Below are 12,206 nucleotides of genomic sequence, written 5' to 3'. Positions count from 1 at the left end.
TGAGATATTTTATAAGCAAGAGCCTTCAGAAATATTCTACTTCCACTATCCAGAAACGATATTTTTCTCACATTGTTGGGTTGCCCTCTCTGGCATAAATAAACTAGAAAAAGTAAAAGAGAGGAATAGCTTATCTATTCCTCTGAATATAATACCTAATTTATGCTTTTAGTGAAGAAAATAGAACACCTGTGATTATCTGGAATGAAACATATTAAAGCAGTGGTTATACCAAAATACATCTATGCCAGCTTTCCATTATAATTTAGTCATTCCATGTCTATATTTAGATACACATATTTACAATTTGTTGTTGCTGTAAAGTGCTACTTAGTCAGTTCCAACTCATAACATCTCTATGTACAAACAGAACAAAACACTGCTTGATCCAGTGTCACCTTCACAATTTTTGTTTGAGCCCATTGTTGCTGCAATTGTTTCAACCTATTTCATTGATGCTCTTCCTTTTGTGTTGTTGACCCTCCACTTTACCAAGCATGATGTCCTTCTCCAGGGATTGCTCCCTCCTGATAACATGCCTGAAGTATGAGAGACAAAGTATCACCATTGTTGCCTCTAAGGAACAATTCAGTCTTATTTCTTTAGAACAGATTTGTTCGTTCTTCTGGCAGTCCATGGTACTTTCCATATTCTTCTCCAACACCTTAATTCAAATGTATCAGTTATTTTCCGTTCTTCCCTACTTGTCTAGTTTTTGCATGCATGAGGAGACTAAAAATACCACAGCATGAGTCAGGCACACCTTAGTCCTCAAAGTGAGTTCTTGCTCTTTAATATTTTAATGAGGTCTTTGGCAGTAATTTTGCCTAATGTCATTTGTATGTTTTACTACTGTTTTCATGAGTGTTAATTATGGATCCAAGTAAAATTAAATTATGGACAACTTCTAATTTTTTCTCCATTTACCATGATGCTATTTATTGTACTAGTTATGTTGTTGTTTCAGTTCTGACAAATCTTAAACTTATGCACAACAGAATGAAACACCGTCTGATCCTGCACCATCCTAACATCATTGTTAAGCTTGATCCCATAATTGCTGCCACTGTGTCAATCCATCTCATTGGGGGTCTTCCTCCTTTTCAATGACCCTCCACTTTACCAAGCATGATGTCTGTCCTTCTCCAGGAACTGGTTCCTCCTGATAATATATCCAAAGTATGAGAGATGAAGTCTTGCCATCCTGGCTTCTAAGAAACATTCTGGCTCTCTGTTCACTCTAGCAGTTCATGATACTTTTAATATTCTTCTCTAACAACATAACTGAAATGCATCAATTTTCCTACAGTCATGCTTATTCACTGCCCAACTTTCACATGCATATGAAGCTACTGAAAATCATGGCTTGGGTCAGGCACACCTTAGTCCTCAAACTGATACCTTTGTTCTTGAACACTTTTAACTGGTCTTGTGCAGTAGATTTGCCTAATGCAATACATTGTTTGACTTCTTGACTGCTGCTTCCATGAATATGTATTTGATCCAAGAAAAATTAAGTCCTTGACAACTTCAATCTTTTCTCCATTTATCATGATGTTATTTATTGGCTGAACGGTGAAGACTTTTGTCTTTACATTGAGGTGCACCCATATTAAAGGCTGTGGTCTTTGACCTTCATCAGTATTTCAAGGCCACTTTGCTTCTAGCAAGCAAGGTTGTATCATCTGCATATCACAGGTTGTTAATAACTCTTTCTCCAATCCTGATGCCACATATAATCCAACTTCTCAGATTATTTGTTCAGTATACAGGTTGAATAAGTATGGTGAAAGGATGCAACCGTGACACACACGTTTCCTGATTTTAAACCACTCAGTATTCTCTTGTTCAGTTCTAACAATTATCTCTTGGTCTACATACAGACTCCTTATGACCATAGTTAAGTGTTCTAGAATATCCATTCTTCTCAATGTTATCCATAGCTTACTATGATCCACCGTTGAATGCCTTTGTGTAGTCAATAAAGAAGAAGTAAATATCTTTCTTGTATTTTCTGCTTTTATCAAGATCCATTTGATATCAACAATACTATCTCTTTGTTCCACGTCCTCTTCTAATTCGGCTTTAGTTTCTAACAGCCTCCTGTTGATGTACTACTGCGATGGTTTTTGAATTATCTTCAACAAAATTTTCCTTACCTGTGATATTAATGATATTGTTTAATGATTTCTGCATTCCACTGGGTCACCTTTCTTTGGAATGGGCACAAATATGGAACTCTTCTTAATTGGTTGGCCAGGTAGCTGTCTCCCCAATTTTTTGCTATAGATGAATGAGAGTTTCCAGTGATGCATTACTTTGTTGAAACATTTCAATTGCTATTCTATCAATTCCTGCAACCTTCCTTCAATGACATCAGTGCAACCAATATCTTCAATGCTGCTTGGACTTCTTTACTTCAACACCATTGCTTCCAGATCATATGGTACTTCTTGAAATGGTTGAACATTGACCAATTCTCTTGATAGGGACTCTGTGTATATTTTCCACCTTCTTTTGATGTTTCCTTCATCATCCAATATGTTCTTGTTAGGTGCCATCAAGTTGGTTCAAATTCAGAGACCCTATGCACAACAGAACAAAATACTGCCCAATCCTGTGCCATCCTCACAATTATTGTTACATTTGAACCCACTGCTGATGCTACTGTGTCAATCCACCTTATAGGGGGTGTTCCTCTTTTTCACTTACCCTCCACTTTAACAAGCATGTTGTCCTTCTCCAGGGATTGGTGCCTCCTGATAACATGTCTGAAATATGAGAGATGAAGTCTGACCATCTTAGCATCTAAGGATGCCTTCAATATTGCAACCTGAGGTTTGAATTTTTTTTATTTCTTTCACCTTGAGAAATGTTGTGCATGTCCTTCCCTTTAGGTTTTCTAAGTCCAGGTCTTTGCACACTTCATTATAATACTTTACTTTGTCTTCTTGAGCTGCCCTTTAAATTTTTCTGATCCACTATTTGTTTCCAAAACTTTTTCATCACGCAAAACAGAAATCCTGTAAACATTATGTAGTCACCCCTCTCCTACAACACTATTTCGAAATACAATTGATTCAGACTGCTAATTAGTATAAATGAGTTCACTATTATAAAACATATGGATGGGCACTATGAATGAATGTGAGTGGGAAATAAGTAGAAATTCAAAAGGTGATTGCTGTTGTTTTTAAGTGCTGTCCAGTCGATTCTGACCCACAGCAACCCTGTATAGGGTTTCCAAGGAGCAGGTGGTAAGCTTGAACCACCGACCTAGCAATTCAAATGACTTTGCAGTCTGACGCATTAACCCTATTGAAACGATGTGAATTATAACTTCTTTATAGAAAATGGAATTGTTCCTGAAACACAAAGGTATTTGGGGGAAAATATCTTAAAAAGACATACCAAAGACTAACTTAGTCAAGTTAGGTCACATGATTATTTATGAGACAGGTTATCTAGATTCTTTTTACCAGACCAATGAGCAAGAAAAATATGAGTAGAAATCTACAGCAATCTCTAAAATATATTGAAACTGATGGTGATATTGGACATTTGCTATCTTACGTGCTGCAATAGTGTAACAACAAAATATCCAATATAAAACAAATACTAGAAACTAAATTATTTATACATTTTATTGAAATTGTCTACATTTTGATGGAACAGCTTGTAATAAAACAATACAATTAATTATGGAAGGATACACACCAAATTATATTTAAAGGTAAAGTCTGAGGAATGAGATTGAAAATGCTGAGGCTTTTACTTTTAACTTGCTACATTTCTATATTAGATAAACTTTTAAAAATTCATCATATCTTACTTTTGTCATTTGGAAAGAAAAGTTTAAAAAGATGAAACTGAACTAAACAACTGAAAGTATAACCTATGGCTTTAACCTATCCTTGTAGGGGTTGACCTACCCAAGAAGAAAGAGAATCTAGTTAAGAGGATTCAGGGCCTTAGAGAGAACAATCTTATCCATAATGCACAAGGAATGTGACCTACTCAGGCCAGGCTAAGTTTGCTTACCTTTCAAGGCGCTCCAGTGGATTTCTGTATTTGTTCTTTTAAGATCAGGATACTCTGCCTTTGTTCAGGAGGCAGCATGGCAATCTGGTCTGCAGTCAGTTGAAGAACTTGCATGATCAAAGCAGCCTGTGCAGAAGAAACATGGAAATGAGTTTTAATGATAGCTTTGAAAAATGATACCAATTTCTGCCAAACAAGCTACAGTAGTAGAATATGGAAGTATTCCACACACAGGAAACAGCACTCAAAAGGAATCTCATGAGAAAAAACATGATGAAAGGTATATGTACAAATTCAAATGCCTAAGAATAAAAGATATGAAATATATATCTTCATGTACCTTAAGTTCCTGCAGACTAATAGGTTATTTCTGAACCCCAGAAAGCAACTTTTAATCCCATTTTGAAAGGTTCCTTTCACAAGTTTTTCCATCAGACATGAGCTCTCCACAAAGTTGAATAAAAAACTAGAAGAATATACTAACAGAGAATCTATTAATTTTTTTTTTTTTTAAGGAGGAAAAAAGATTTGATGTTGCGGGCCAATGTGGCCTGCACACAATAGAATAGCTAATTTCCATTTACATCCATTGAAAAACAGTAGGAGCTGGCCCACAAACTTCCAGGTAACCAGAGGATAAAAGCATTCTATATTGTAGTATACATTACACTTTCTTGTGGACTTTGAGTACCCAGGACCTCTACTTGGTCTAACTGTGAAAAGAGAAATCACAAAACGTAAACTTGTGTTGCTTACCTTCTCATGATCCTGTGGAGTGACTTGGTTCTGCCCAGGACTAAAGCCACCAGGCTGACTTCCACTCTGCATGCTTGCTCCTTGCATGCTTGCTCCTTGCATACTTGCTCCTTGCATGCTTGCTCCTTGCATGCCTGCTCCTTGCATGCCACCTCCTGGCATGCCACCTCCTGGCATGCCTGCTCCTGGCATGCCTGCTCCTGGTATGCCTGCTCCTGCCATGCCCGCTCCTGGCATACCTGCCCCTTGCATGCCTGCCCCTTGCATGCCTGCTCCCTGCATGACTGGGACCTATGTATACAAAGAGAAACAAAAAGAGATTTTCTGTGAACTTCTCACATATAGGTAATCAGAATCCAGTATCAGTAATCTGCAAAGTAAGATCTGCATATGGATATGAAAAGAAAAAGAGCTGGGAAGATAATTTTTTTTTACCAGTAACAATGGCAGAAGGCAGGGTCTAACAAATTAGACATACCTGCTTACAACAGCTTCAGCATCATGAATACCACACAGCACAAAATGACTATCATTAGATCACACAAAATTCAGCCACACAAGCACAGGGAAAACTGGGAGCACCCTGGAAACTTGTGCTCAGTGAGGTAAAAAATGAAAGCCACTAAGAGGGAGTCCTGGTGTGGCACTGCAGGATAATGTGCTGGACCCCAATGTCAGTTTGAACTGCAAGGTTGATGGTTCAAACTCACAGATGCTCCTTGGAAACCCTATACAGGATCACTATGGGCTGGAACTACCTTGATGGCACTTAACAACAACAGATTCTAAGAAATAATGTATGCTGGTCCACCAGGGAAGCTATATTCACTGCCTAACTCTAGTTTAATCAGATACAAACAGTTCATCCCAAAGTACCCTATCCCACATGTAAGACGCAGATGATCAGAATGTCAGAGAGACAGAAAAGAAATGGGAAGAAGGCCTGTAAGAAAGAGGTTACTATTAGCCCAACGTTTGCTTTTTATAGATTTTCATAGAGAATATGTTGCAGATGCGTTCCACTAAATACAAATCAAGTCACATAACTGACTCAAGTTAATTTAAGGTTTTCAGAGTTCATCCCTTTGGAAGACTATCATAATGCAAGGGAAAGGCTTCTAAGCACCTAAAATAATGGGTAAGAGGTCCCTAGACTAGAGCTATCTTCACACTCACACATTCACCCAGAGCTTATGTACTCTTACTAAATACATCCTGTTAACAAACTTGGTACCTACTTACACAGAAAATTAGAAATGGCGAAGCATAAAAGAAATGCAGGATAAACAACTATTAGGAGCAGACACCATGACAAGCAATTAAAAATCTAGGTGACAGAGACGAGAAACCAAAAACAGATAACAACAAATACTATGTAATAGATTACAGCAAATACTATGATGAACTGTTTAGTGACAAAACCTTTTCTGGATCCTGTTTATGATGGGAATGAAACAAAGTACTTTATAAGCTATTTTTTTCATTAAGCTAGTTTAAAAGCTTGGTAGAATATGTCTATTAGATGAAATGCTCCGTTATGTGCATTAATCTCCCAAAGAAAATGGATAACTGAAGCACTAGTATAGCCTTTTATAGGTAGTTAAGATGCTACCACTTTCTGTACTTTATCAATACTGAATCCAAAGACTGGTATGAAGTTTAATGATCGGTTACCGATCAGAAACACCTATGAATGTAAGCTTTTGGAAGCGTTGATGTTGTTCAGTTGTTTCTGACTCTTAGCAAGCCTGTATAGGGTTTCCAAGGGCAGCTGGTGGGGATGTTTGCCAACTACACGGTGAGCAGTTCCGTACTTATCCTACAATGCCTCATCAGGACTCTATAAAGTTTTGTTGTTGTTGTTAAGTGCCGTTAAGTCGGTTCTGACCCATAGCGACCCTGAACAGGGTTTCCGAGGCTGTAAATCTTTACGGGAGCTGTGAGCCTCATCTTTCTCCTGCGGAGCAGCTGGTAGTTTCAAACTGCTGACCTTAAGGTTTGCAGACCAATTCGTAACCACTACGCTACCAGTGCTTTAGTCAATACTAATTTGAGGTGCTACGGGTTAGGCATTGGGCAAGGTCAGTGGTTCAAACCCACCAGCAGCTCTGTATGAGAAAGAGTAGACTATCTGCTCCTATAAAGATTTACAGCTTTGAAAAATTTATACAGGGTTGCTATGAATCAGAATCAACTTAATAGCAGTGGGTGTGATTTGGTTTAATGGGATCTAACCACTCAATAAGAGTCCTAGTATGGCACTGTTGGATAAGCATTGGACTGTTAACTACAAGGTCAGTGGTTCAAAGTCATCAGCAGCTCCTTGGAAACCCTATACAGGGTCACTATGAGTTGGAAAAAACTCAATGGCACTTAACAAAAACTACTCAATAAAGAGCCCTGGTGGTGTCGTGGTCTAAGCATTGGAGTACCAACTGCGAGGTCAGCAGTTTGAGTCCACCAGATGCTCTGAGGGAGAAAGATGAGGATTTCTGCTTCCACAAAGATTTACAGCCTCAGAAACCCTATATAGGGTAGCTGTGAGTTGAAACCAACTCAATGGTACACAACCACCAACAATCACACAATAATGGCCATTTAAAGTTTCCAGGAATACCTCATCTAGGAAGACCAGTAATAGTACTAAGAGTGACTATGCATACTGGTTCACCTAAAAGATAGTCCCAGTGTATGCTTTTGCCCCAGATTATTAACAATACCCTCTTTAACTTTCAACTATATGCCTGTCTAGATAACAAATTATATAACCATCCTAGCAGTAAGCCTTTGACTCAAAAGATTCCAAGAGAGGATTGGAGTTAATTTTAAAATCTAATTTAAAATTAAGAATTAAGGATATATTGTTACATAAAAAATCAAGGTACAAAACAGTGAAGGGTGGGAATGTATATTCATATTTATTTGAAAGATACATAAAAATATAATTAAATGATCTCTAGGAGCTAGCTATGGATCTGCAGGATAATGCGTCAAGCTGCAAGGTTGGTATGAACCGCAAGGTTGGCGGTTCAAGCTTACCAGCCGCTCCTCAGAAACCCTACACAGGGTCGCTATGGGGAGGAACTGACTCGATAGCACTTTAACAACAGGAGCTAGCCAGGGAAACAAGAAAATAGGTATATAGAAAGAGCAAGATAATTAATGTCTATATGTTGTATATGGAGTCCCCTTGTGGCACTGTAGTATAAGCATTGGACTGCAAAGTCAATTTGAACCAAAAGGTTGGTGGCTCAAAGTCACCAGCTGCTCCATGGAAACTCTGTAAAGGGTTGCTATGATTTGGAACCAATCTCCTGCACTTAACAGCAACAACATTATATATATATATGAATCTATCATGTATTGAAGTTTATTATTAATTATTGAAGTTGTCAAGAACTTCATTCTTCTTGGATCAACTATCAACACTCATGGAAGCAGCAGTCAAGAAATCAAACGACGTATTGCATTAGGCAAATCTGCTTCACAAGACCTTTTTAAAGTGTTGAAGAGCAAAGATGTCAGCTTGAGAACTAAGGTGCGCCTGACCCAAGCCATGGTATCTTCAATAACTTCATATGCATGCGAAAGCTGGGCAGTGAATAAGGAAGACCATAGTAGAATTGATGCTTTTGAGTTATGGTGTTGGAGGAGAATATTGAAAGAGCCATGGGCTGCCAAAAGAACCAACAGATCCATGTTGGAAGAAGTGCAGCCAGAGAGCTCCTTGGAGGCCAAGATGGCCAAACTTCATCTCTCATACTTTGGACATATTGTCAGGATGGACCAGTCACTGGAGAAGGATATCATGTTTGGTAAGGTGAAGGGTCAGAGAAAAAGAGGAAGACCCACATCAAGACAGCACTGATGGACTCAACTGTGGCAACAGTAGTAAGATTGGCCCAGGATCAGGCAGTGTTTCGTACTGCTGTGCATAAGGTCACTATGAGTTGGCGGTACCTTATGAGATAGAACCTAACAACAGCAACAACATTATGTATTGACATATAAGTGAATACATTAGCAATTCAAAGCACATTTTTTTTAAGGTTTGAAGATATATTTTCTTCCCCCAAAATCTAATTGGCTTTATAGACTTTATTAATGAAAATTATCGCAAGACAGAGATGAGGCTTTCTGTTCCTGCAAAGATTTATAGCCTCGAAAACCCTATACAGGGTGCCTGAGTTGGAAATGACTTGACAGCACACACTACTAGAGATCAAAGAACAGACAATTATCCAGAAATGCTCTTTCAACTATTTTCAACATCTTTCTCTAAACAGTTATCAACATAATTATATAAGGAATGATAGATTTGCCATTATGTAATTATTTGTTTGTTATCTGTTTCCACAACTAGAATAGATGCTCCATGAGGGCAGACTTCATTTTGCTCATACTGCTATATCCCTATGACCTAGATCTTTGCCTAGCACATCGTGACCTGTTCAATAAATATTTCTTGAATGACTGAATAAATGCATTAAAAAAACATTTCTATTATAGGTTATTGATCATAAAGGGCACAACAAAATTCATGACTAACAAACAACTTTTCTTTTAAAAGGATAATCTGAAAAATAGAGACTAGTACTCTTCAAGTCCCAGCAAAAAACAAACACAGTTACATTTCATATTAAAGATGGGGAGGAAGACAGACTAGACACACACACACATCAGTGCAGATAACAAGGCAGAGTCGTATAGTGGGTTCTATTCTTTGCCACTTTTTAGTTGCGTGAACTTGAACAAGTCATCTGAGTTCTTGGGCCTTACTTTCCAAACTATAAAAAGAGGAAATTGAATGACTGACCTGTTTCATTCCAGCACTGATACACAAAACCAATCTCTCTCTTGTACACACAAACACATACACAGGTAGACAAGGGAGGAAGACATAATATATGGGAGCGGGAAGAGACAGAAGTATGCAGAAGACCCATAAGAAAAAGGGCAGTGGAGGGGCTAGATAGAGGGAAATCAAGTAGCTAGCAAAAAGAAGAAAAAAAAAAAAAAACCTCAGGGAAGATACACAAATACAACCTCTCGACTTCGGGAAAAGAGGGAGGTAACAACACACAGACAATCTGATGTTGTTCTACCACAGACAATCTGATGTGTTCTACCACATTCTACCACATTTATGGACTGGGAGAGGGCCAAGTAAAGAAGAAAAAGACCAGACAACAATTACATTCTATTGTTTTAAGGTGCGCATTAGTGAACTGCCATTTCATACTCCATTGTTGAATCAGGCTGTGTTAGAAGTACAAATTAATATAGGTTTCTACACACCTGAGATTATCTAAATGACCGTTTAAAGCTCTTTACATGCTTTTAATCCAGCAGTTCTTAATTAAGATGATACATAAGAATCATTTGGGGGAGGTTTTTGAAACTACCCATAAGTAAGACTCTACTGATAGAGATCCTGAGTTAGGTCAAGATGATGTGAATTTATGTATCTATAGCTTTTCTTCAACTGGTTTGATTTTATAATCTTGTTAGCATTGCTGATGTTGTTCAGCGCCATCAAGTCAATTCCGACTCATAGCAACTCTGTACAGCACTTCCAAGGAGCGACTGGTGGGTTTACCATTGATCTTGAGGCTAGCAGTCCAGTGCTTACCCTACAGCACCACACCAGGACTCTTTATTACTATTGTTGTTGTTGTGAAGTGCCATTGAGTCGGTTCCAACCCAGAGCGACCCTGTATAGGGTTTCCAAGGAGCAGCTGGTGAGTTTGGACTGCCGACCTTGCTGTTCAAATGGCTTTGCAGTCTGGCGCATTAACCCACAGTGCCACACCAGGTCTCTTATTACCATTAGTACACTGATATTTGCATCAGTTCTATTTAACTGATCTGGTTTGTTCTGTTTTTAAATACAATATCTTATAATATGTATGTGACAAGGAAGAGTACTGGCTAACCCCTAAATTTTCAGGGGCTCTAACGTGCAGGGTCACTATGAGTAGAAACCGACTCCACAGTACTTAACAACAATGGAGTCCTGGTGTGGCGCTGTGGGTTAATTAACGCAGCACCTTCAAAAATTAGAAGCAGACCAGCAGAGGGAACCTACAGTCACCAAAAGACAGGAAATAATAAAGATAAGATCAGAAATAAATGAGATGGAAAACCGAAAAACTATAGAAAGAATCAACATGACAAGAAGCTGGTTCTTTGAAAGGATTAATAAAATTGACAAACCACTGACAAAACTAACAAAAGAGAAGAGGGAGAGGACACAAATAACTCACATTAGAAACCAAATGGGTGAAGTCACAACAGAATGAAATGAAATCAAAAGAATAATGACAGAATACTATGAAGAGTTGTACTCCAACAAATTCGAAAACTTAGATGAGATGGATATATTTCTAGAAAAACATGACCTACATAAACTTACTCAGAATAAAGTAGAAAACTTGAACAAACCCATAACAAAAGAAGAAATTGATCAGGTCATCAAAAAACTCCCAACCAACAAAAGTTCAGGCCCAGATGGCTTCACGGGTGAGTTCTATCAAGTGTTCAGAGAAGAACTGTCACCAATTCTACTCAAATTATTGCAGAATATAGAACAGAATGGAAAACTCCCTAATACTTTTTATGAAGCAAGCAAGGATAACCCTCATACCAAAACCAGGGAAAGACATCACTAAAAAAGAAAACTATAGACCAACATCCCTCATGAACATAGACACAAAAATTCTCAACAAAATCTTAGCCAACAGAATCCAGCAGCACATCAAAAAAAATTATACATCATTCATAAAAGGGATGCAAGGATGGTTCAACATCAGAAAAACAATCAACATAATCCATCATATAAATTAAAAAAAGGGAAAGAACCACATGATCATATCGATTGATGCAGAAAAGGCATTTGACAAAATCCAACTTCCATTCCTGATAAAAACGCTCAACAAAATAGGAATTGAAGGGAAATTCCTCCACACACTCAAGAGCATAAATACAAATACAACAGCCAACATCACTTTCAATGGAGAGAAACTGAAAGCCTTTCCTCTGCGAACACGAACCAAACAAGGATGCCCTTTGTCACCACTCCTATTCAATATTGTGCTGAAAGTTTTAGCCAGAGCTATAAGGCATGATAGAAAAATTAAAGACATCCAAATTGGAAAAGAGGAAGTAAAACTCTCCTTATTTACAGACGATAGGATCCTATACATAGAAAACCCCAAAGACTCAGTAAAAAAACTACAAGACCTCATCGAAAGATTCAACAAAGTGGCAGGGTATAAGATCAACATACAAAAATCAGTTGATTTCTCTATAGCAACAACAATAGCGCTGAAAAGAACATTAGGAAAGCAATACCATTTACAATAGCCGCACAAAGGATGAAATATTTAGGAATAAACGTAACCAGAGAA

At 38.0% G+C, this 12,206-nt stretch overlaps 1 protein-coding gene across 1 annotated transcript in view; it reads right to left on the bottom strand.

Annotated features, from left to right (window-relative positions):
• Positions 1 to 4,044: 4,044 nt before the first annotated feature.
• The window catches only part of CSTF2 (cleavage stimulation factor, 3' pre-RNA, subunit 2, 64kDa), a 39,156-nt gene continuing 30,994 nt past the window's right edge, over positions 4,045 to 12,206 (bottom strand). The window contains exons 12-13 of the mRNA XM_006869094.1: positions 4,798 to 4,900; positions 4,045 to 4,167 (exon numbers count right to left, since the gene is read on the bottom strand). Coding sequence (XP_006869156.1) covers positions 4,045 to 4,167; positions 4,798 to 4,900 — 226 coding nt within the window. The remainder of the gene's footprint in view (positions 4,168 to 4,797; positions 4,901 to 12,206) is intronic.

The sequence above is a fragment of the Chrysochloris asiatica genome, unplaced genomic scaffold (genome assembly GCF_000296735.1).
Source record: "Chrysochloris asiatica unplaced genomic scaffold, ChrAsi1.0 scaffold00126, whole genome shotgun sequence".
Classification (NCBI taxonomy): domain Eukaryota; kingdom Metazoa; phylum Chordata; class Mammalia; order Afrosoricida; family Chrysochloridae; genus Chrysochloris; species Chrysochloris asiatica.
Note: the sequence above shows the minus strand (reverse complement) of the source record. Positions and strands in the feature narration are given on the sequence as shown.